Genomic DNA, 25,492 nt, shown 5'->3' on the forward strand with positions numbered 1-25,492 from the left:
TAAAAGCAATAAAAAAATTGCATGTACTGATTATGTATTGCATACATATAAACAGAAGTCAATGATGATTATACAGGAGGCTGAATATGTTCCTTCCATGTCTCGCAGTAATTCTCAAAGTTCAACAATTAAGTTACAAGTCTTGTATTGGAAATAGCATTGCTGTTAACACATATGATAGCCAGCCCTGCCACTTTGCAGCACTCTGTTTACTTGAACAAATTTTGTGCAGAAGAAGCACATGCCAGTAGCTTCTAGGGCACATCTATTAATGCTGGCATCATTCATGGTATAAGTTGATATTCTGAATCTGAAACAGATTTTGCATTGTATGCATATATTTGAAACTGCTTATAAAAAAAAAAGCTTTCAGAAGGATTTTCTTTGAAATTGTAGGTTCTTTTTCTCTGAATCGAACACAGAAATGTAATCCATCTTACTCCATTTACTCACTGCAGTTTTACCCTTATATTTAAGCATCTTTAAGGAAGAGATTCATTTTCCTGTCATAGCTATTAAATACACAGTAAAGGGTGGCACAGACCCATAGAACCAGGGATAATAAAAATAAATAGAACATAAAGATCAACAAACAGAATTTCAAAAGGTATTTCCAACACAGACATTTTATTTGCAAAAGAAGTCTAACCATGATGTCATTTTCAAACCAGAAAATTTCTATTACTCTAAAAAATAAGGGTAGAAAGAGCAAAGTAGCAAGCATTACAAATATGAAATACCTGTCCTGGTTTGGCATTTTCACATACAGATGTCTCATATGGCACTGAAATTTCAGGAGGAAATTCATTGACATCCAGGACATTTATTATAACATTGACTTTGCTGGTTAATAGTGGGTTACCTATAAAAGATTTTCAGGAGAAAAGCATTAAGCATATGTTTGTTGTTATCATCAGTGTTCATGAGCTGTCATAAATTGTTTTGATACCAGTACTGTAACTTTAAAAGCCTTTGCCTTCCATTTATTTCTGATTTGTACTAAGGAGAACTCAGAAGTAAACTTCTTATCATTTTGTACCAAACATTGATCCATTACTCTTTGTGGAATATGGAATCAATCAACATGATAAAAGCATAAATTAAAGAATTTAAAGTTGCACCTGTAATTAAAGATGCAAACTTTCCTCAGATTAATTTTTATGGAGTCCGTGGAAAATGCTTCCAATGATTAAAACTCAATTATGCTTTTCACAATGGAATGCCGAAAATCAATAGTTGCTACTTAAATGCTGTTTATAGCTTGAAGACATTAAGGTGGTAAGTGGAGCATGCCCATTTAGAAGATGGAGAAAAGTAAGAGAAAAATATCTAAAGAAAAGTCATACTGGAAGTCAGACAAAGCCAATGACAAATTTAGCAGTGAAACATGTAGAGTTAGCATTCAAGTTGTGGTTAAATCATTAGTCTATGTTGTAACATTTCTTTACCTAAGTATTTGCAAGCAGCAAATACTTTCATGCAAAAACAATGCTAAAAACCCATAAACATTATGCTTCTTTGCGTTGTCCTACCAATGCAGATAATCTTCATCAATCACTAGATACATTTTATAACAAAATTTAACTGCATATGCAGTGTCTGATAGAAAGGAAGCTGAACACAAACCACACAGTATTCTCTTTCACTTTATGTTTGGACCCTTTGTAAGATAGCAGATACATAAAAACCAGTTTAGCTGGTAAGTCAAAACGGTAGTTTTCCTTTGGCATTTAGGAAAAGCGGTAGCCATTATGGAGACATAGTTACCTATTCAAGAAATCAGTACTATGAATCAGAGTGGGGTAGGATTTACATGTAGCATGGTGTCATGGTTAAGTACAACAACAGTTTTCTTGAATCTCTAGACATAAATGGACCCTTCAAATTTTTGCATGTGTTGCTACTTCACTGTTTGTATAAGATTTTGCATTTCTTTTTTCCATAACTAGCACAGCAAGGGGCAAAGCTTCTTCATGGTGGTACTGTAGAAATTTTATGTGGTTTCTTTCTTTTTCTTAGTAATGACTAAATGAAGTGTTTTCAAGTGGCCTCTGTCAAAGTGAAAAGGTATTGTCTGATGATTTCTTAGCTAATTAAGACCAACTGCAATTAGAAGTAGCTTTACCTGTTTATACGTAGTGGATAAAATGGCCATCCTAATCTAAAATGGAATAATTGTAGTTTGTTTCTATGAAAATATCTGATTAATAGTGACAATATATAGTAATATCTTTTAATCCTCATTCATGTGCAAGTCAGCATCTGACAGAATGTGGGGGAAGGCATTGTGTAGTATAAGTGAAGACAGAGTTTTGTCTAGCAGCTGGGCGTTAGGTAGTAGTCCTTCACATGTATTTAGATCAGAAGAAGTCTACATATTTGCTTGATTCCTTCGTATAATAGCAAACAGAAAAGTACTAAGAAGTTATTTTAGTCAGTAGAGGGCAGGATTCAGACTCTGAGTGCATACAGAGATTGGATCTGTTCATGCAGTTACTGGAAGAAACCACATAACTTAAAACTTCCCTCCCAGCAGTACCTGCTGCAAAGAATACAGAAATTCATGTGAAGAAACTCAGGTTTTCCTTTGTTTTCTTGTCTTTATTTTAAGGTGAACATCCCCTGAACAACAGGAGTTCAGGATACATTGTTCAAACTCATTAGGAATCCATTTTTTGCCATGAAAGCACAGGTACAGACATTAGTCTGTTTCCTCTCATAAATACATTAACAATACCTTTCCAGGAAAAGAATAAATGTATTAAAAATGTATGCATCGTGTACATAGGAGATATGAGCTGATCTTTATAATTTCTATTAAACTTATCAGTTTCCATAAGTAGACTTTTTGGGTTCTATTTATTTGAAGTATCTTATATATTTTTTTTCAAGTTTTTGGAACAGTGTGCACATTATTGGGTAATCTGATCTAGTGGAATGTCTCCCTGCCCATGTCAGGGGGTTGGAACTAGATGATCTTTGAGATCCCTTCCAACCCTAACTATTCTATGATTCTGCGATTCTATGAGTCTATGATTGTATGATATTATGCTTCTATGATTCTGGGACTGTATATTTTTTAAATTAATGAAGAGATTTTACATTTTGCCTTCACTCAATATCACAACAGGATAGCATGCCTTAGAAATATATACAAATATGAGTATTACTCTGGCATTTATTTCTCATTGATGATCTGTGGTTTATTTTCTATGATTCTTTGAAAGACATGTTAGAAGCCAAGATATTTTCTTGCTAACTGTTTTGGCAAGGTAGATTTTTACGTTGCATGGGTCAGCAAATTACCTTGCATGGGTCAGCAAAAATTAAACATGAAAGTAGGAAGAATTACTACAGCACAAGATGGACCTACTTCTGGGTTTCATTTTATGTGATTAGTTTTCCTTTTGGTTTGCACTGATATTGGTATAACTACTCATGTATATAAAGGAAAAATTAAAAAAGATTGTGTACAGCTTTGAATTCATATACAGTTACAAAGACTGTCAATACTTGACGTGACTAAGGATGAAGAATTTCATTTCAAATACCACTTTTCAGACTTGACCTCCATTTTCTCTGTTTTTGTTTTATCATCTGTCTGTCTCAAAATCATGTCTTTCTGAGCCCTGTAAGCACAGCAGTGACGTGAATGCTGATATCAGTAAATCACTGAAAATATCTGCTTGTGCCTTTTAATCCCAGGTTACCCAGAGCAGGAGACAAGTTGGTTAAATCATTAGCCTAGGAATGAAGGAACTGATCACAAGTTTCAATTCTGCCAGTAAGATACAGGCAAATTAGTTGACTTCTTCCTTTCTCAGTTCTCCTGTCTGTAAGACACTGTCAACCCTGCTTCCTTGTTTTGCTCGAATACAATCATCTGTCAACATCTTTATGCTTCAAGGATATCACATTAGTCAAAAATATATAAAATATTTTGACTAATGAACTTGTAAAAATTCAAGATAAATGAGAAAAGAAATAAAGACCACTGAGGAAAACTGGTGATTCCTTTATCACTGTTATTGTATGCAGAAGATAAACCCTATTTTGAGATTTAAGATGAGGTTTCTTTGGCATTCATGAAATTTAGGCATGGAGTTAGAGGAGCTGGGAAGATAATTTGGACAGGAAGGATTATGATGACTTCATATTTATTTTCAGCCTAACGAGCACCTTGAGAATGGGAAAGCAGAAATAAGATTTTATGCCTTTTATGTATTTCTTCTATTATAAGATGCAAAAACCATTTCCATACTCTGTAATTAGGCAGCATGCTGGGGAACTTTCTGAGCATTGGACTGTGATTTTTTATACCATTATGTTCTCATGGCAGCCCTTGGTGCAATTTTGGCCTGGGATAACTAGTGGCCTTGTGGACAATTCACATGCATGTGCTAGGAGTTAGTATGGGAGACTCATACTCTCAGAGAGTCAATTTACATTTCAGCGTTTTTACTGAATTGAAGGAAGCACAAGGTAATTATTTTCTGCCTTATTTTTGAAATGTATTCCTCTAAAAATTATAACTTCTGGTGCTTTAGTGCTAATAATACTGAGATTTAACAGCTTGTAGGAAAAGTCAAAATGTTACACTCGTTTCTACATTTACATTCATCAATTGTCTGCTGCTATGTTTAGCTATCTAAACTGCATGCCATTGATTGAAAGGTAATGATTGTTCAAAAGTCATAATGTTACTTCAAGACTTAACTGGCAAAGGAGAATAATCATTTAGAAGGCTTCAGGGTTAAGGCACAGGCTCAGAGGAGTCCATGCAATCCTCCTCATGACCTTAGCATCATTTTCCACATGTAGGGATATGATAGCAATGCCAGTGTGCACAGGCAAGTAGACTTCGAGTTTTTAGCTAGTTTTAATTCTTCTTGGGAATAATAAACGGATTCACAGCAAGTTTACTAGAACTGCTTCCTTACTGCATAAAAAATTATACATCTCAAATTTTCTCTGTCTGCCAATGAAACTTAGACCATGGTGAGACCTTGCCTCTCTATATACCTGCCTTTCAGTTTCCCTCCAAACAAATTACTGGACTTTCTGTCAATATACGCATACACTTCTATGTCCATATACTCAGTCACTTGTGATAGATTGGTTTGCTCTGTCAGTGTATTCTTTTTCCAAGCTATGGACAAGATTCAAATTTTAATTTGAGTGGTGTCATCATTACATTTTCAAGCTCCAGGGAGGCAGCCTATGGTTCTTTATAATATAAAGTGAGGGGTTTTTTTTATTATTATTTTAAATAATGAATACCTTCTCTGCTTCCAAAATCTCTTTCTTCCTGTTAGTAGCATGTATCATTTTTTTGAGACACAGTGCCAAGCAACACATTGAGCAAAATATGTTCTTTGCTTTAGGAACTTGCATTTCTGGTCACATAAGCAATACAGAATGAAAAGGAAATACAGCAGAACTCCTCTTCTACAGCATATTGATGTCAACAGAAAGACTTATGTGGCCTTTACGTAAGATCAAAGGATGTTATATGCCTATGGGTGGGGTTTTTTTGGCAGAATCATAGAGGAGGAATACCACAGAGAAGGATGGCAATGAGGAAAATTGCACCTACATAACATAGTGGAAGAAGGGAGTTCGTAAAAAAAAAAATAAAAAAAATGAAGTGCTATGTAGGAGAAGATACAGTGACAATAAACAAAATAACCCCAAAAACTCAGCACAAATTGTATTGGAAAAGAAAATAAATGGTTAGGTATAAAGTCTTGGGCAGAGAGAAAACACAAGAGCAGAGATGCAGTACACAGATTAATTCATTTAAGGCTTGAAATCTTGATTAATTCTTAGTGTACTTTTTGTCTGAGAATTGAATGAGTCCTTAAATTTTTCAACTTTCAAAATGCAGATTGACAGGCATTTTATTTGACTAACCTAATTTTATGCAGAGTGAATGACAAAATCAGAAATAGCAATTGGAAAGTCTCTATACAGCTTATTATGCTCCTTGTGCTGACAAAATATTTTTCAGCTTCTGAGGGAACTGTGCCTACATGAGGGCTACTAGAAAAACTTACTACAGGGCTGTGTGAACATCACACTTAGCCTTACAGTGTTTCTGGCAAAATATTTAATAGGCCTTCTTAAATAATCTTTGGACAATACATATTCTCTTCAAAGCACATTTATGCCTGAGCACTACATCCTGAAAAAAAAAAACCCACCACATTAGCATATTAATTCGCTTTCTGTCATACTTACTAAATTTACTTGCAATTATAGAGAAATTGTACTGTGCGGTGCTTTCTCTGTCCAGTAATTCATTAGTAGCAATGGTTCCTTCAGTAGCATCTATTGTAAAGTAGCTGTCCACATCACTTTTCCAATCGATGAAATATCTGTATGTGAAGAACATTAAACAAAGTAGATGCAAATATGCTAAGATTACTCATTTATCATAACAGCAGTCTAGCACTCAAGTTTTGTTATTTTTTCACTTACCATCCTTGCAGGAAGAAGATAATAAAGAATTATTTGTTTATTTGGCTTTTAGAGTTGGAATGTTCAAAGGAAAATGTGAAATAAAAAAAGATTTAGGAATTCTGGTGTTCAGGTTATTTGATATGTTTGAGTTCTCAAGAAGTGGTTGCACTAATTCTGTTACCTTGATCACTTTGGAGAGCACTAAACAAGTTTAAAGGGAAAAGGAGAAAAGCTATGTGAAATAGTGCTTAAGGTATGAGAAGTGATGAAAAGTAGATCAAATCTGTTCTCTTTACATACATGTGTAGCTGCAGTATGCTGGAAGTAGCCCCACTGGCCTCGCAAGAGGTGTCCTGGTGCACATATACAGGGTGTTGGTACTGTCTATTGAAGAGATGTTAGAATGGAAGATGGAGAAGAGCATGATTATTCCCCCCACATATATAGGAGCGATAAAAGGCTACTTGTACTTGAGAAGAATAGGCAACTTTCACTGGAGCTGCAAGGAATATCATTTTTTTTTAAATTCTCCTGAGGCTTTGTTGCTAAAAAGTGTTAACACGGATTCAAAACTCAAAATGTGTGCTTACTTGTTATTTTTCCCCATCGAGGACTTAATAGAAAGCAGATATGTGCTTATAAATTTGTCCTTCTCTTTAAAACATCTCTTCCTTCTGCCACTATATGCTGATTAGACTACAAAGGTAAGAGAAGTGGGAGGAAATATTGAAGATTTATTGCCTGAAATATTAATATTTACAGGAAAAACTGCAAACAAACAGACGGCTCTTCTGTACATATGCTCTTCCCAGATACCTCAGTAAGTCTGTAATGCTTACTAAAAAGGTGAATGGGACCCCATCCGGCTGCTTTTCAAATGGGAATTTTTGGAACATGCCAAAGGAAAGTCATTTCGGGGGAGGCCCTAAAGGAAATGTAGATTCCTTTTGCAGCACCAAACCACTCTTTCACACAGTCTGATGTTCAAGGTGAGATTCTTTATAAGCACTACAGACAGAGTCAGTCTCTTTCTAAGGCCAAGAGTATTGTCTGAGCTCTGTCTTATAGTTGAAAAAAATGTTTCAGAAAGAGAAGGAATGGAATAAGGTTCTCTAACCAGAAAAATCAGTAACTTTCCAGAGATAAACCCAGGTATCTAAGACATACAGCCTGACATTTTTTGTTAGATTGTGACACAAAGAGGAACACTGCTGAAATGCTGGTATTACGACAGCTGTCTAGGTCTTCTAGTCACGGTCTAGCAGTTTGAAGCAACTGAAGTCAGTTGTTTTGACTGCTCAGAGTCCCTGCAACACAGATCACAGATAACTGCACTAACTCCAAGAGGCAGCTCTCTCCTTGAAAAGTTAGGGAGAACTGGCACAGACTTACTTATTGAAAAGAGGGCTCATCTTCTTTTGAAGAGCAGAGGACAATGGGGAAGACTATGTCGGCTTTAGCTGTAGCACAGAAGATAGCAAGTGCTTAATGGAGCACTGCTGAATATATGAGTGACAGTAGATCAACCTTGTGAGGATAACAGGAAATCTGAGCCATCAAGCAGACAGTGGTAATTGCCTTAAACTGTTATACTATGAATAAAAGAATTGGACAGCTATCCTGCCGCTGCTATGGAAACATGTTTGACAACATGCTCAGGAGGGATGGGAGGTGGCAGGAGGTTAATGAGGCTGTGAATCTCAGGAGGTGGGTTGTTGGTTTTGGCCGCAAAAATGTGGAGGGAAGACTTCCCCCGCTTAGCAGGGATAGTCTTGGGAACAGTAGGATCCATTCTCACCAAAAGTTTGTAGAACTTGCCAATTCTTTCTTTGTTGTTCTGTCTTGATAGTGACAGCTGTGCTGACCCAATACAACAGAAGAATTATATAAAACGTCATAGCATGCAACACTCACACCAAATTACAATCTTTTCTTTCTTTTTTTTTTTTTTTAGTTTATGCATGAGTGCAATAAAGAGTATGCATTTATCTGACCATGAATTGGCCCTTAGTGAGGATTTCACCACCTGTTGGCAAATTCACAGAGGAAAGCATATTGTGGCTTGGGCTAAGCTTAAAAAGGGGACCTTGAGAGAAAGTTACAAGGTCCTATACAAGGTAATAACTGTATTTTTCAGTTTTACAAAATTCATCTGAGTATACTAATCTTGCTAGTATTACCTTCATAATGAATAACCTATGCGATTATGGTTTCATACTTAAATCTCTTTTTCATTCCATATGCACACAAATAAAATATTTTGTTGATACTTCCACCAGCTAAACAAATATTACAGCCACTGTTGTTTCCCAATATCAGTTTGTCTTCTCAGCTCTCTGATAGCATTTTATTGCCTCCAGAGGACTGTCACAAAGTACTCTTTTTTTATGCTTTTTCAAGGACTTAAGGACACCTTTGAGAAGAGCAACGAGGCTGGTGAAGGGGCTGGAGAACAAGTCTTATAAGGAGTGGATGAGGAAACTGGGGTTGTTTAGCCTACAGAAGAGGAAGCTGAGGGGAGACCTTATCTCTGTCTACTACTACCTGAAAGGAGGTTGTGGAGAAGTGGGTGTCGGTCTCTTCTCCCAAGTCATAGGTGATAGGATGAGAGGTAATAGCCTCAAGGTACACCAGAGGAGGTTCAGATTGGACATTAGGAAAAATTTCTTCACTGAAAGGGTTATCAAGAAGTGGAACAGGCTGCCCATGGAGGTGGTTGAGTCACCATCCCTGAAGGTATTTAGAAGAAGTAGATGAAGTGTTTATGGATATGATTTAGTAGTGGACAGGTATGGTTGGACTTGATGACCTCAAAGGTCTTTTCTGACATAGTGATTCTATGATTCTGACAAGATGGCTTTCATTGCTGGGATTATTCTAGTGATGGAAGCACTCTCAGATCTTTTGAAGAGGATATCATGAATGTAGAGAAAGTAAAAGTAATAGAGAATTAAGAGGTACCAGAAAAATTTAGCAGATGCACAATCTTGTTACAGTGAAAGCTGCGTTGTATCAAGGTGTTCTGTGACACATTCCTATCCCTGAAGCACCATGGTGTATTTTTCCATACTTGTGCTTACATGTGCCTGGTGGCGACATCCATCCATATTGAAAAGCAGCATCCAGGTCTTAGTCAAGCTGCTTTGACATCATTTTAGACTGGAAGTTATCAGAGACTAATGGTATAATAACACAGTTAAGCTCAGAACCATCTGAAATGGAATATGCAGTTCTTAAAACTTGTCATGACATTTCAGACACACAAATCAGATCAGGAAATGAGCAAAGAAAGACATACATAAATGTGTACTTTAAAGCTTAACTAGGAGGATTAAGGTCAAATGCCACAGAAGTAAAACTCTTAAGGAGTTTTCCTTAGATAATGCTAAGGTGTAATGATGGTGGGTATCAGAAAAGCTCTGACCTGTCAAAGATACTGAGAGAACAATGAAAAAAAGGTGCTGTCGACACCTTTTTTCACTCTTTGTATGGTAAGCAGGGGAGGGAAGCACAGATCATGGCCTTAGTCATGCTACAGCAGCACACAATACAGAAAATCATCTGAAGCTGTAAAGTATATTAGAATTAAAACAAAAAATTGAAAGGAGTCATCTAATTAAGTGAGCTGTATCACATTTAACATTTAATTACTAGCTTCCTCTTTTCTTTTACTGCTCCACAAATAGGGCATAGTATTTGCAACCATCCTTCGAAAAGATGATAAAGTGCTTGTACTTGATGAAGAGTTGTCCTTCATTATCAGTGCTACCCATCAGCATAAATATTCTCATCTGTATTTCAATTTCTATTGTGAAATTGTAACTTTAGCAGACCCAGATGGTGAATCTAAGAAAACCCAAGCCACAAATGTTCTGTCTATACTCTGAACAGAATAATTTAGCTGCCAATCCGAGTTTATGAAGCATCTTATTACTCCAAATACAGTTTGCCAAACTCAAGTACTGGAATGAAGCATTATAGAGGTAAGAAAATTCCTGACAGGATGGGATACAAAGCAATATAATTTCTAAGAGAAACTGTGCTTTCAGCCACGCTTTTCCAACCCACAATTTTTCCCAGCTTCAGATATGTACTTAATATATTTCGCTGTAAAAGAACCATATTGAAAAGAGAAAAGATCCTCCTTTCCAGTTTCTGTAGTGTCTTGACTGGATGGGGACTTTTTAAGTTTAATTGCACTGAACATGCTCTTTTATTGGGTCACCAGTCCCTTCTGACCTTCCCCAAGCACTGCATCCTTGGCCAGCCACTCTGAAAAGCTCCTATGGCCAGTCAGTGGCAGAAGAAGGAGGTGCCTGCAGCTCTCAGATGGGCCAAGATGCCTCTGAGAACACTTGGGTCACCTTGCAGATACCTGAGAAACTGGGTGAAATGCAGGTTTCAATTTGGGCATCTCAGTCAACTTAAGTAGTGTGACTTTCTCAGTCCAGGCAGAATTGTTGGTGTATTTTGGTGCTTGAACCTGTTTTGCTTAGTATTACCCACCTGAAAGGTTTTGGTTTGACCACTCTGAGAGAATTGAAACTGAAAATACTTCTGTTGAGTAGACATTTCGTCAAAAATTCCTGTTGATTTTTTTTTAGTTTGAGAGGGACAAATAATATGGTTGTTATAGGTGCTTTATGAAAATATTTAAACTTGTCTCTACTCATGCTTTACTGATGTAAAGCACATTCCTTACTCTGGTACCTAGTGAGATAGAATAATGATTTTGGGGAGAAAAATATTGCAAAGACAGATGAAGGATGAAATAACAATTTGCTGTAATGTGATGATAATTTCTTTATCTATACAAACTTAAATTATTTAAATGGTATTCATTTTAGGTTCTATTTAAATATTGAACTGCAGCTAAATGTTATTCAAAGTTTATGCCAACTTGAGACAGTTAAATACCACCCATTACATCAGAAATAACAGATGGAACAAAAAAGATTAGAAATATAAATGGAACATAATAAGATTCATTTGGGAATTAATCAGGTAGGATTTTTGTAATTCCAATACATATATAATTAAATAGATGAAATAAACCTGTAAAACAGGAGTGACAAAAGGGGTGAGGAACTAGAAGACAAATGAGATTTTAAGTGTGAGTTGACTACACAAAAGTCCAAAGGAACGGTTGTGTTGTTGCTGGAAAATATTATTGCATACAACCAAGTGTTGAGAAATTGACACCTCTACAACAGAATTTTGTCCTGGGCATCATGTCACTAGATACCTATCAACAAGTTGGAGGGATTTTACAGAAAAGTAAGGAATCTTATAAGGAAAGATTAAAATAACTAAAATATGTTTAGCTTGGATAAGAGATAACAAAAGGGAGGCATGATAATGGTCTACAGATAGATGAAGGGCTTAAACACTGAAAAAGGAAAGATATTATTTTGTGAAGCAGAGAGGCAAAATTAAGAAAGGGAAAATATATGTTATGTATATAATTCTTTCTGGCAGTGATGTATATTATACTGCACACAAAAGGAATGATAAGAGTTCTGTCACTTGGTACCACAAAGCTAAGCTATGTAAAGTAATGGAGACTGTGCAGTAAGGGAAATTTCTAGAAAGGTAGAACAATAATCTTTGCATATCATTCACGTTACCCTATGGTAAAACAACCACAGAGTTCCTTCTCATACTCTTTAAGTGCTCGCTCTACTGTACAGCTCAGCAACTGTTGTACTATAAGTGCACAAATTATTAGATGTATAAAAGACTAGATAAAAGTAATAATATAAAAATACATCTTCTTGAATAGAACTCAATATAAGAAATAAATTTCTTAATGTAAGGAAACAGGACTTCTCTTTTGCATAACTCCTAGTTTTAATACCCTGGTTTTAGTACACTTACACATTGTTTAGGGGAAGCAAATTCATTTGAACCTTTCTACTGTCAAATGAAATGTGATCTTATATATTCATAGTTATTCCAGAAATCTAATGCTAATAGCAGTAAACTAACATTTAAAGTTTTGCTGTAAAATTTTCCTGTCACTGACCAAACAATATATAGGATGTGGTAATATTCCAAAGTGGAAGATGCTGTTCTGCTAGGTTACCTTTTTTTGTTTATATGTTTAAATAATTCACTAAGCCATCTCCTTTAATTGGAGTAGAAGTTTTCTGTAGCGTTGCTGAACATCTTCAGAACACTGCTGAGGTACTGGAGGTCAAATCAAAGGAAATGTTGACTACTTTGCTGTCAGATCTTATCTTTTGGGTAATCCTGTGGATACCAGCTGGATCCCAGAGGAGCCCTATCCATGCAGATACATAATAATCTCAGTGCTTAACTTTTTTTTCCCCAGGATGAAGGTTTAGGGTACAAGCAAGTATTAAAAATCCCAACAAACCAACAAACAAAACACCCCAACAAACAAAACCCAAACCGTAGCTGAAATGCGAAAAGGAAGCAGTGCCACAATTCAGTACTATCTAACTAGTGCTGTTATATATTAACGTAACTTCTCTCTTAAGTGCCCAGTCAGACACAATCACAGAAGGGATTCTGATGCTGTTTCAGGTTAAGTTATTATCTCCTACCCTCATCTTGCTTACTGCTTCCAGTCAGTATTAGTCCACCAGTTCTCCCAAATGCAATTTCTTTTTAAAACGAAATGGGCCAGTTTGTAAAGATGCAGTTTGGTTTCAGCTGGTTTCTTACCTAATCTCCTTTACAAACTGGTTTAATGGGAAGTTGCACTTGCAGAATTGATGCCAATAAACCTCTCATGAGTAATGTTTTGAAATGAGGGTCTCAAAATGGAATCAAAACCTAAGCAAACAAGGTAGTTGGTCTAACTTGCTATAAGTGCCTTTACTGCCATATATTAATACAAAACCAACAAAGTGAGCCTAGGAAGAAGTCTTAGTATCATTGCTTTGTTCAAAGGTTGCAAAAACTAGGGATGCTCATGTAGGAAATTATATATAAGTGACAGAATTGTCTTTCAAATTATGCCACATCACACTTGCCACACTTAAATACACCCCTCAATATACTGATACATAAAAATATTTCTGAGAGTTTTACCATGACTTTTCTTTGATCATTCCACTCAAAATGTCTTATTTCTCTACAAATTTGTATAGATTTTTTGAGGGTACTTAGCACTATGTAAAGCTACTGTAATAATCCAAGCTGAGTGTTTAACATTCTGGAGTAATTAATCTAGTCTCTTAGTGAAAGGATAGATTTGTATTTGTTAAAATATTTTGGCTTAGCAAGCAGAGAATTTTTAGATTATTTTGAAAAACCCCAAACGAGTTGTTGAACTCCTCTGTCCTCTTTTCCATAGTTCAGCCAGACTGATATCTCACAAGCTGTACTCCAGTCTTCGCGGAACAAATCTTGTCCATACTGCAGATCAGATAATAATGCTTTAGAGAATGACAGACAAATTTGCTACCTTTTGGGAGAAGGAGCAAAGAATTCTTATCAGTATGTTCTGCACTTATTGTCTTCATGCCTTTCATATAACACACAATCATTCACATGAAAAAATAACCCAGTTTGTCTTCTGCATACTACATGGCTGGGTTCACAATCCCTTGTACAGGGTTGCATACTTCATTCTTAATCAGGAGAGTGAAATATTAGTGATTTTATCAGTCAGTAGCTTATCTGGTCTGGAATGAGTAATGCCAGAGTAAATAAATTATATTTTGCTCCTTTGGAGAAAATCAGCCATTATGCAGAACTAATCGACAGAGAAGCAGTGGCTGCTGATGGGTCAGAGTCAAGCAAGGGACTTTTCATAAACCTTATAAATCTTACGTAAGAATTTTAGTAAAAGATGCTAAGAAATACAGGTAATAAAACATGCTGCAGTTCAGTTACCAGGTCTTCCTAACTGCCAGTTCTGCCTGTCTACAAATTCCTGTGCTCTCCCCTTAAAGGTTTTGTACATTTACTTATCAAACTCTTCAGTCAACTCCATTGTCTGCTCTGCATTTCTCCTTACCAGCTTATCAAAAGTCATTGTCAATTGGAAAATGCATTGTTTTTATTCAGTTTTAACATTATTTTTCCTGCCTCATTAATCAAGCAGAACAGCAAGACAGCCAGGCAGAGGGAAAGCTCTGTTTAATTGAGGCTCAGTTGTTTGGACTGTAAGCAGCAGTAGAAGAAAGCACATTGGACTTAATTCCCTCACTCCAGTCTTAGCAGTCAATGTTGCTATGGTGGGAAAGTGGAAGAGCACTTTCTCTGCCAGCACTGCAAATTATAGGCCCTGAACACCACCTCTGATTTTGAAAGGTGTACATTAATCTTTTGCACTGCTGCCTATGCCCTGTTCTTTCCACCTTCATCCTGTCCATAGCAGGAAGGACCCACCATTTGCATTCACTGAGGCACCCAGGCACCAGAGGGTTCATCTCACAATTGTTGAAGAGGAGCACATAGCTCTTGCTTGGCTCATTTTAGGTGAATAAAGGGCATGCACAGATGAGTGTCTGGATGTATATCAGTAAGTTTATCAATGGGCACAGTGAATGCCAAAAGACAGGGTGTAAATGAGTCCGAGTGGAACCCCCCTCAGCTTTTAAGAAAGCTGAGAGGGGGAAAAACAGATGAGACTACATCAGATATTTAGCCTCAGTAGAAGCTGAAATTGTATTTTGTACTTGTGTGCATGTGAGCTAAACACTGCAGGATAAGATAGAGATACTCCCGAGCCTCTATTCCAATTTCTGGCCCAAAATGCTGTATCTTCTGATAAAGTGCAGAGGCAAAAAGTAACATAACTGCTGCAGAGGAGGGCAGACCTAGTGGCATAAATTCAATAGGAATAATCTTTGATTGCTTTGCTTTTGCATCATGTAAATATTATCTCTGTTTTATATCTTTTGGATACTAAAATCTGAACAAATCCCTCATATTTTTACCCAGGAAAAAAAAAAAAAAGAAAAGAAAAGCTGAAGCAAGGTGCTGATGCTGAGACAAAGAAAGAAAAAGCAAATAACAGCAATCATGCTGACTCTACAGAAAGCTGCAGCATACAGCAGAGGATTTATTGCTTGTTTAGATCTTCAGCTGGGACTCAAATTGTCAGATGGATCTGCAAGAGAAAACACTATGTGAGGTCAGAAACTGGAGGCTGCATTATTGCTTTGAAGCTGTTTTGGTGAAGTGCTCATAGAGTAGGAGATTAGTTGCTGGACTCTCTCCAGTATGTACATGACTCTCTTACACTGAGGAGGCCCAAACTGGATACAGTAAAAGTAGAAGTTACTGACATCTGTGTGTATCTACATCCAGGATGTGACTGAAACTTCTAAACACATAGGTCAGAAAAAGTGTATAGCTCTTAAATTCCCCATTGTTAAAACTTCACAAGCCCACAAGCAAAGAAAACCAAAACCCAAATATGCAAGAAACTTTATAACTTTATATGCAGTACTTATTTAAACATAAACATTTTAGAACAGGACAGTAAAGCCAGTATTTACACACAGGCATAAAGGAGAAATTCAGATGAAAGGACTTGAAATCTGACTAGGTTGCAAATGTTAAAATAATTACTGTTCTGAAAAGAGACATAAAAACTTTAATTAAAAATATTGGGCAGCTTAATTTTATACCAGGAAGATGGTTTCAGGTTTGACTTTGCATACCACTGTGCACAATAACCAGCTAATATTCTTCCCTGTAGCACATAAGTTTTTCTTAGATGTTGGTTTATGTCCTGACCCTTTGTAATTCTCTAGTTGTTAAGCCCTGAGAGGTTCACAGCCTGAGGATATATGGCTGCAGCCCTTAAACCTCTGTTTAAATCTCAGAATTGCTTTATAGAATGCTTGAGGAATCCACTGCTGGAGAAATTTGGAATAAGAGTCCTTGATGAAAAATCAGGAAGACTATTATTTGAGCTAAAGTAAAATTGCAGTGTGTGCCTCTGGGGTGAGAACTAGCTTTGTAAAATCACATCACCAGGTGTTACAAGTGCTGTGAAGTAAACCATAACTATAATAGTCATATTGTTCCTTTCCTCTCACTCTGGCTTCTTAGTTGTTCCCAATGAATTTAAAAGCTTTCCCTGCCAAGTTGTTCTTTTCTGCCTTGAAGCACTCGTGTTGATTTTCAGCATCCACTCCTTCACAAACACGTCATTCACTGAAAGCAGTAGTCCATAAACTCCTTGGATATAAACATACATTTAATTCTAAAGTGCTAAGTGACATTTTATAGCTTAATATGATTGCATATGCCAACCAAAGATCGCTTCCTGTTGTACACAAGCTTCAGTACATTGATGAATTACAGACTATAAATAAAGGTTACTGGACTCTCAGCTTTAAATTTTGTTTTCAGTTGCTTTTGACTTTCTGGACTTATTAAATATTTCATGCTGCACATGCTTCCAGGAGTTGATCTATCAATATTTCTACAAGTAAAATGAATTCTAGCCATTTGGGAAGGGATGAATTTTCTCTAGCACAGGTTTTCTGACTTGTGTCAGAGAGTACTCAATTTCACTCCATGTTCCTTCCTGTTCTATGAAAAGATCAAAAAGTTGGTCTTCATGTCTGGCTGATGATACATTTACTTTCCTCACCGGAGGATTGTGTGGGGTTTTGTTTGTAGTGGCTACCTGTTGTAGCTCTGAGCTGATCACTGGAACTGAGGTACCACAGTTCTTGAATTAATACAACTGTCTCACTTGTCAGATGAGCTGTGATAACTGTCTGCTTGTGTGCACTTAATCCATTTAAAATATGAAATAATTCATATTAATTCAAACTGCTGTGAAGGGAATTATCATGATAACTTGTTACACACATCTTGCTTCACAGTATAGTTAGAGCAGAGAGATATGGTCAGTTGCTGTGACTCGGCTGGAAAGCAGGAATTACTTAAGCTGAAGAAAAACAGTTCCTTTTGAAAGACAGTTTATACACAGAGGAGGAAGATTCTTCTGCCTTGCATTTGAAGAGCAGCCATCTTTCTGCTCAGTCCCTGTAAACCACTCAGTTGCTGACGGGGAAGCCAGCTCATTCAAATGTAAAGAACAGCAGAGCAGCACACCGAATAATATGGGAAGGAACTTGGAGGAAGAAAGGAATGTAGTAGAGGATGACTTTACCTGAAGTCAAGAACACAAAGTGTAGAAGCCAGAGAAGAAAATACAAGAAGAGTCCCAAAGTCAGGGAGAAACAGGAGGAAGAAATAGAAGCTTGTTGCCCTATACAATTTCCAGCATTGCTGGAAGGTAGATAGATGGGGATGTTGTATACATGGTAGCTGAATGCTCAGTGAGCTAAGTGAAATTGGAAATTAGGGAGACTGGTGAGGAAGGAGCAGATGTGTCGGCCAAATATACCCCTTGGGAATCGGAGAAAATGTTGGCTTAGAAACCCAGTTTGTATATTTCTAGAAAGAAAATCAAAGTAAATAGAACAAAGAGAAAAAAAAATGCCTTAAGCCACTGAGATAATAAAAAATATCTGTCATCAGCAGAAGGAAGGCACTAAAGTACGATGCCAATGAAGCAAATGGGATGTGATTCAGGAGAAAAAAAGACAGAAAATAGCTGTAGAAGAAAGATGGACTATGAAATAGCAGACTGATATTAGACTGCCAGGGCATAGGAGATATAAGAAAACAGTGAAATAGTAGGGGGACTGAAAAAGACAGCAAAGAATATGCAGCAGCAAATGAGAGGTACTGATGCATGGATTTGAACTGGTTAGACTGGATAAATTAGAACTTGGAACAGAGGTCTTAAATGCGGTTGAGGAGATTTGGACTGTAGTAAGAGTCAAAAGATGGAATAGAGCTAAAATTGCAACAGAAACAGACAAAAGTTAACAGAGCAAGAAGTGTACAAAACTCACTAGGGCAGCTAAAAGGGAACCAAAATTCCTGAAACTCATCATCTTTTATCTGTGCAAAACTGACTGGTAAAGCATCTTGTTCCCCTCCAGCATGATACCACATGCAGAAAAATACCTATCACTTAATTAATTAGTAAATGAAGAGGCTTGTGATTCTGGAACCAGATGTCCTAGTCTTCCTATATAACTCTGTAACTAGAAGATAGATTTTGATGTCACGGGATGGGATTTTTATTTCTGAAGAAAAAGGAAATTTAGAAAGTGTTTGCAGAAAGAAACAACCCTAATTAGAAGAATTATTAGTTTGGAAGGTGAAGCCCTTTCATACTAAATAAATAATTTTAATTCATCTTGTATGTGCTTGTACATTAAAATGAAGTGTATAAGGATTCAGGAAAAAACTACTGATTTTATTTTTTTCATATTTACGTTACAGAGCAGTGCACTGGGAAAACAGAACCTATCATAAAATTTGCAGACCACTGTGAATTATTTTAGAATATAAATAAGGGTTTTTCTTTGGAAGCACATGCTAGGAATACAGTCTTGTCCCCAGGACACTGAGGGCAGGATTGACCTGTGACCAATACATATGCTTTTTTTTTATTTCATTAATATCATGATTTCATGGCTGTGGTCTTAGACAGGAAAATGCACAGTCTCCACAGTTTTCCTGCTTTGACTGGTTCTTGTGGTTCATAAGGCAAAACTCCTGAGTCAAGCCGAGAAGATCTGAAAGGCAGTGTTGTGTTAGAGAATTTGGAATTCATTGTAATTGGAGTCATGTCTGGGGTTCACATCAGGGGAAAAAAATCCTTTCATACTTTATGCCGTAAGATCATGTTCAAGGAAATCTGACAACTTCAAATGTGTCAATGCAAAGTTGTTGAACTTCACACACACTGTTAGATAAAGCTCACTATTTTAGAAGGTATTACGGATAACTCAGTCTTACTATCCTTTTGCACTTTCATGTTATTTAGACAGCTCTGTCTATAATGTTCATGATGTATGGGCACATATGAAAGTGATCTTTAGAAAGTACTGAAATTCCTCATACCAGAAGTACAAAGATCTTTACTAAAATCATTTGAATATTTAGAAATTATATACATTTTAATACATTGTAAGTTCTTTTTCTATTTTTCTTTCCTTTTTTTAATTTTATTTTTTCTGCCAGAGAGCTTGTAACTATACTAAATTAGAGGAATCTGAGCAGAACATGAGGTCATAGCTCTTTTCAGAAGTGATTTGGGATTTTTAATGGCCACAAAGTACATGTTCATCTTGACATTTATGCTAAGCATTTCTTGTAGCATCATGGATAAAATGGGAATACACAAAATAACTCTCCTGAGACATATAAGCCAGATTTAACACAGTTTGCACATCAAGTGCACTGGGGTAACGTTCCAAAACGGCTTCAAAGCCAGTCATCCTTGTAGGTGTTGAATACCTGCCCCTCTTTTTCTCCTTGTGCTTAATTTCCTGTTTCATGCTGAATTTGTGCTCTGTCCTATTTCATTTCAACATTTATGGCAAATATAATCCTACAAAATAAACCTTCAAATTCCCTAAATTGCCCAAAAACTTGATTCTAGTAATAGGAAAGAGAAAAATAATATAAACCTCAACATTTTCAGTGGCTTCAAGCAAAGTATTTTACTTTTTTACCAGCTGAATCCAGTCTTCATTCTTAACTGTTATCTCCCTCTTCCTGATGTTTCCTAGCATCACAGAGCTAAAGTTGTTGTCTGATAACATAGGTTTAGTTGCTGCGGCTAGTGCCGCTTCCTTTCATGTGAGCTGTTGCAGACTGCTTTGCTCTCCAGAGTTTTGCCTTCTGTTCCATACAGTGCAGATTTGTCTTTTATCCCAGTTTCTATTGTTTGGCAGGTGGTTGATTTTGTTGTTGCTATAATGGGCATCTTAATGACTGAACTGCTCTAGGAAAATATTTCAGAGAAAATGAATGAATTTGTAGAAAAACTGACACCCAGCAAATTGTATGGGCTGTTGCCTCAAAGAACATTACTGTTTTTTCTGGTTTTGTTTAGAAGTCATATTTGCTCAGAAGATGCTTGGTCTCCTTCTTTAAATTAAAATATGATTAAATTGATGGAGCCATTCTTTACGTCTATGAGACAATCTAGACTTTAAACAGCTGAAAGTATAATTGGTTAAGATACGTTAAGTTGTTGTAATAACATGCAATTATTTCAAATGAATTTATGCTTTTCTAACTTCTGGTCACACACTTTTTTCAGTTAGAAGATATAAAACTTACAGAATATTGAATACAAATACATCAGTAACTAACAATTGCATATAATTTCTTCTTGTGATTGGTCTAGTCAGCATTTCGATACAGGTAGGTTCTTCCATAGCATAGGAGCATGGTCAGATTTCAAATAAATTAGTAAGAGTCTTATCATTAAATTCAAAGGGTGGAGGTCAAGCTGAATACAAAGAATCAAGTATATTCCCAGGTAAATGAGAACCGAGGAAGAGATTTCAGAACTGAAACATGAAAATTGACAGAAATATGAGATTTTACATGCTGGAAGAGAGCTACATGGAGAGGTTTCCAGCATAATCTTCTTAGCATGTCAGTTGGCTTACTGGAAGACATCCCCCTCCTTAGAGTAAAGTATCTCCCTCCCATGTACGACTAATTCAATGTGTGACTTGCTTCTCAGTAGGAACAGGTCCCTCTAAGAAATCAGTAATACTGGGTTATAGTTCATGTTTTTCCCTGGGCATGAACTAGCAGAATTGGTTCATAAAATGAGGTCTTGGGAGCACTTCTGTAGGGATCAGAAAGTAGAGAAGTGAGACTAAAATGCAAGGATATTTTATAATATTTCTGACCTTTTAACTGTAGATGGGCATTGGGAGACCCAAGTAATGATTTCAAAGTTAAATAAGTTAGATATGGACACTCTAAAATGCCTACAGTTAGCTCAATGTATAGAGAAACCATATTAAGATGATGATTTTTAATCTGTAGTTGCAAATACAGGATCAGTTACTAAAGCACTTGAGTCTTCTGAGAGGGTTTGTGAAATAAAAAAGCTCTCACTGAGGAATAGTTATACATACAAATGATTCTGCTGTCATGTGAAAAACTACTAGACAGTATGATTAAAGGCTTGCTATCTGGTTGCAAGAGAGTATGATTTTCAGAAGAATGTTGACTTCATTGGGGCTATTTTCATAGGGTTCCACCAGTGAAAAAGGTACCCACTTCAGTCTTTCTTAGTGAAGGGAAGAAATGCGTCACAAATTCATGAGCAAGTCTCTATTAGAGAAGAATGCATTTAGAAAGAAATAGTGAAAGAAAAAAAACCATCCGTAATAGTTTTAGGAATTAATTAATAGTGAATTAAAAAAGCTGGAGTTTAACAGTCACTGTTGCATGTTAAATTTTGGCATATGATTACAACCATCTATCATGTTTATTGTACATTTTGAGACTATAAGTAATAAGTCAAGCTACATATAGGTAACAAATATGGATTAAAAAGTTAAAAATAACTTTGTAGTCAAACATGCATAAATGTGTATGCACTTGGTAGACACTAGCAGCATTTTCCTGTTCCATCATAACCCCATTTGGTAAACACTAAAATTTAAAGAATAATGACTTCCGTTGTGGCTGTAATATTGCTCCTGAAGGTCTGAGAATCAAAATAGTTCCTGAAGTCAGGTAGATCCAGCATGCATTGGTACTGGTTGTATGTGTAATGACTACCTACATCATAGACTCTGTCTGGACAGGAACTTCCGTATTTGTACATGAGTCTAGTTCACTTTGTTGTTTCTAAGGTGGTTGTAAACACATCAGTAAAATCAATATACTGCCTTTGTATAACAGTTCTTGTCTCCCTTATACGTGAGAGAAATCATTCTAGTAAATGAGAAGTTTTGCTGGCAGGGGTTTACATGTGCTGAAGTCTTCTGAATACAGCCATATTGGTCAGCAGTCACCTCCTACCAGCCTTAGCCAAGAGAGATGTAGCATTTATTTATCAAAGTATTTGCTCTTTGCTAGACATAGAGAGTGAGTGATTCTTGTGAAAGGAGTGATACTCACTGTCATCCATTGAGGTATAGCACAGACACAGAATGTACAACCTCCTACTGTACTTCAGAGCTACTTTTGTGGAAGCCCCAGACATCAGGCAAAATGATGTTTGTACTTTCTTAGTCTATCACCTCTGAAGTCATGTCAATGAATGGCAACTTATATGATCCATATGATAGGAAGCTGTCAGCACTTAATGTATTTTCCCAGATAATTCACGCAAACAAGCAAACTATCTTTTTCAGAGCAGCAGCTGTCTGTGACAGTGACAGACTTGGAACATTTTATACCTTCTTACTAAGTTCTTTGCCTCCTAGTCTCACTGTCAGGAGCCCTTCGGGTTGTTCCAGAATTACTGAAGGAAGAAAAGCTTTCTTACCTAACTGAGCTGCTGCCAGCATCGAGGTCTTGTGCTGTCACTGCACCTATAATGGTCCCCACAGGTGTATCCTCATAAACCTCCATTGTGTACACAGGCTTGCTGAAAACTGGAGGTTCATCCATGTCCAGCACATTTATCTTCACAGTGGCAGTATCTTTGAATGGACCCACTGAGTGAAATCGGTGGTCGAGATGAAGATTGGAGGCCTCTACTTTAAAGGTGTATACTTTTTTTGTTTCAAAGTCTAATGGCTGTAGAAGGAAAAAAAGCAAAATATCAGACTTGACTAAAAAATAAACGTTGCAAAATCACTTTGGTAGGATTAATCTGACATAATTTATGACAACTTCAGTTGCAAACTTCAGCTCCTAAGCTAATCATTTAAGCTTGTTTTGCATTTCATCTCATGCTAAGGTGGTTTCTGAAAAAGGCCAGATCAATCATATACAGGAAATTACTGGTTTTCCACATAAAAAAAAATAAAGAAAAAATCAAGATGACTGGCATGGATGTAAACAGTTAGACTGTAGATGTCTGAAGTTAAATGAATGAGATTCAACTCTTGCAAATGAGCTGTGTAGAGATTAGCCAGAGATTTGCGTTCACAGGCAATTGGCTGTCTCTAGCTGATCAAGTCTCTTAAATGGAAGATTTCCGATTCTTTTAGCAGAGGAAGCTTTCAGAGGACCATGACAATCATGGAAATGAGTCCAAATTAAAATTCTGATATATACTAATAGGTCAAAACAAACTTCAGGTATGTGAGTTCAAATTTGATCTGAACCAAGATTTTCCTGTAAAATATGTCTCAGCAGTGAACCTTGCTCACCCTGAATAGTTGAGCCACATGTACATTGAAAAATACAGAATTTGACTCTGCCTTATGAGTGCAGATATAATCTATAAGACCTTGAAGGCAGCATAGCAGCTTGTGGGTACATATCTAGGCTTTTGACAGAAATGCAATCAGACTGGCTTAGTGTGAGTTTCTCTCAGTGTACATCAATTTAGTGTCTTTTTATTTATATTTTTATTATAAAATTTAGTTTTATAAAAGGAATCATCTCGAAAAACCCGCAATGCAGTCTTATTTAGTTGAAAAGACACAGAACCTTTATTTTGAGTTAAGGAGTTTAGCTGTTTTGGCTTTCATGTCCGTTTTAACGTTATGTCAAAGTCTTTTCCTGATATCTGGGTAACACTGGCACCTAGTGGTTTCTGCTTTTAATTGTCACGTCGGAAATTTTCTGAGGGGAAAGGATATCCAATCAGGAAAACAAAGCAAGATCACAAGTGTGTAAGCAAGTATAATTCATTGTCTGTAATTTATTTTTTTTCCCCAGCTGTCATTACCACAGTGTGTCCAGTAATTTTTCACAGCTAGGATAAATCTAAATTCTGACATTTTCTGTCCTTATCACAACAGGACATAATTGGCCAGATGACTGGCTGGTGTAAATTGAAGTGGCTCCATTAAAATCAGCCGAGTTGCCTTGACTTATACCAGCTAAACAGCTGGCATAATGATTTAAAATTCTTATTAAAGACTTTATAAATTTAATAGATCAGATGGATTGTCTTTTCTCAGCTGAAGGTTTAAAATTACCCATCCAAGCCTATATACCATAGAAATAATCAGGCTTGAAAGTCAAGTACTGATGACTAATCCACTACTACATGCAACCACCTTCCTACAGACAAAATTCCTCTTAAAAGCCAGTATGAGTTGTACCTTCATTATTGGACTGACAGAAAGAAGAAACTAAGGTTAAGAAGAAACAGACAAAATTAAGTATGGAAGATTTTGTGCCCTAGTGGTGAAACACTAAGCTGTTGCCTTCGTTACAAATGGATATGCTGCTTCATTATCCAAATTATTGTCACACTGCCTTTTCAGATTCTATACCACTCACTTTCATTGTCATTCATTTCCAGAAATATTCCCCCACGAGCAACCAACCTATCCACCACAAACTCTTCTCCAGGTGATTGTATAAATTGTTAACATATTTTTCAAAATACATGTGAAAGGGAGAAAATCTGGAGTTTGAAGAACCAGTCTAGAGTGGAAAAATTCTCAGTATGAGAGGTAAGGCTAGAGATAAATAAGACAAAGAAAGCAAGAAATCTAAGCTCTCCATTAAGTAGTAATCTTAACTGACAACTTGTATCGATCTTCCATAAACCCAAAATTTTATTAAAACTGTTCAGACTGGCTCCTGTTATGCATGAGTATATTTGCAGATAGACGTGATAATGGAAAGAGCATCCTTCAACAAAGCAGTACCAGATCATGATCTTTGACCAGTGCTCAGGCACAACTATCATCATGCAAAAGGAACAGAGCCCTTGTTTTGAGATGGACAGAAAGAACCAAAATTTCAAGCAATTCTGTGTGTTGGTGTACACAGGCTGACACATTTTACTGCACGGCTATCCAAGAATTGGATAAAGTGCCTGCATTACTTCTCTCCCCAGCATTATGCTCTGATGTATATTTGAAAGGACAGTTTGACCCCAAGAAAAAAAGTGTTTTCCTTCTGCAACCTCAGAGCAACTCACTCTCTGTCCTTCTATGGGTTTGATGATAAGTATAGTTAAAGGTTAAATAATATATAGCCAATCAAGGCACATATAACATTTATAATAAGAATAGATAGGAAAAAAGTCCTGAGCCATCATCAGAGAAAGAAATGA

General features: G+C 36.5%; 1 protein-coding gene across 4 annotated transcripts in view; it reads right to left on the reverse strand.

The window, feature by feature from the left end:
* Positions 1-25,492, reverse strand: part of CDH12 (cadherin 12) — a 360,422-nt gene that overhangs the window by 11,722 nt on the left and 323,208 nt on the right. For all 4 annotated transcript variants that reach the window (XM_069853514.1, XM_069853516.1, XM_069853517.1 and 1 more), the window contains exons 7-9: positions 22,793-23,046; positions 6,241-6,377; positions 741-862 (exon numbers count right to left, since the gene is read on the reverse strand). In XM_069853514.1, coding sequence (XP_069709615.1) covers positions 741-862; positions 6,241-6,377; positions 22,793-23,046 — 513 coding nt within the window. The remainder of the gene's footprint in view (positions 1-740; positions 863-6,240; positions 6,378-22,792; positions 23,047-25,492) is intronic.

The sequence above is a fragment of the Phaenicophaeus curvirostris genome, chromosome 3, assembly GCF_032191515.1.
Source record: "Phaenicophaeus curvirostris isolate KB17595 chromosome 3, BPBGC_Pcur_1.0, whole genome shotgun sequence".
Classification (NCBI taxonomy): Eukaryota; Metazoa; Chordata; class Aves; order Cuculiformes; family Cuculidae; genus Phaenicophaeus; species Phaenicophaeus curvirostris.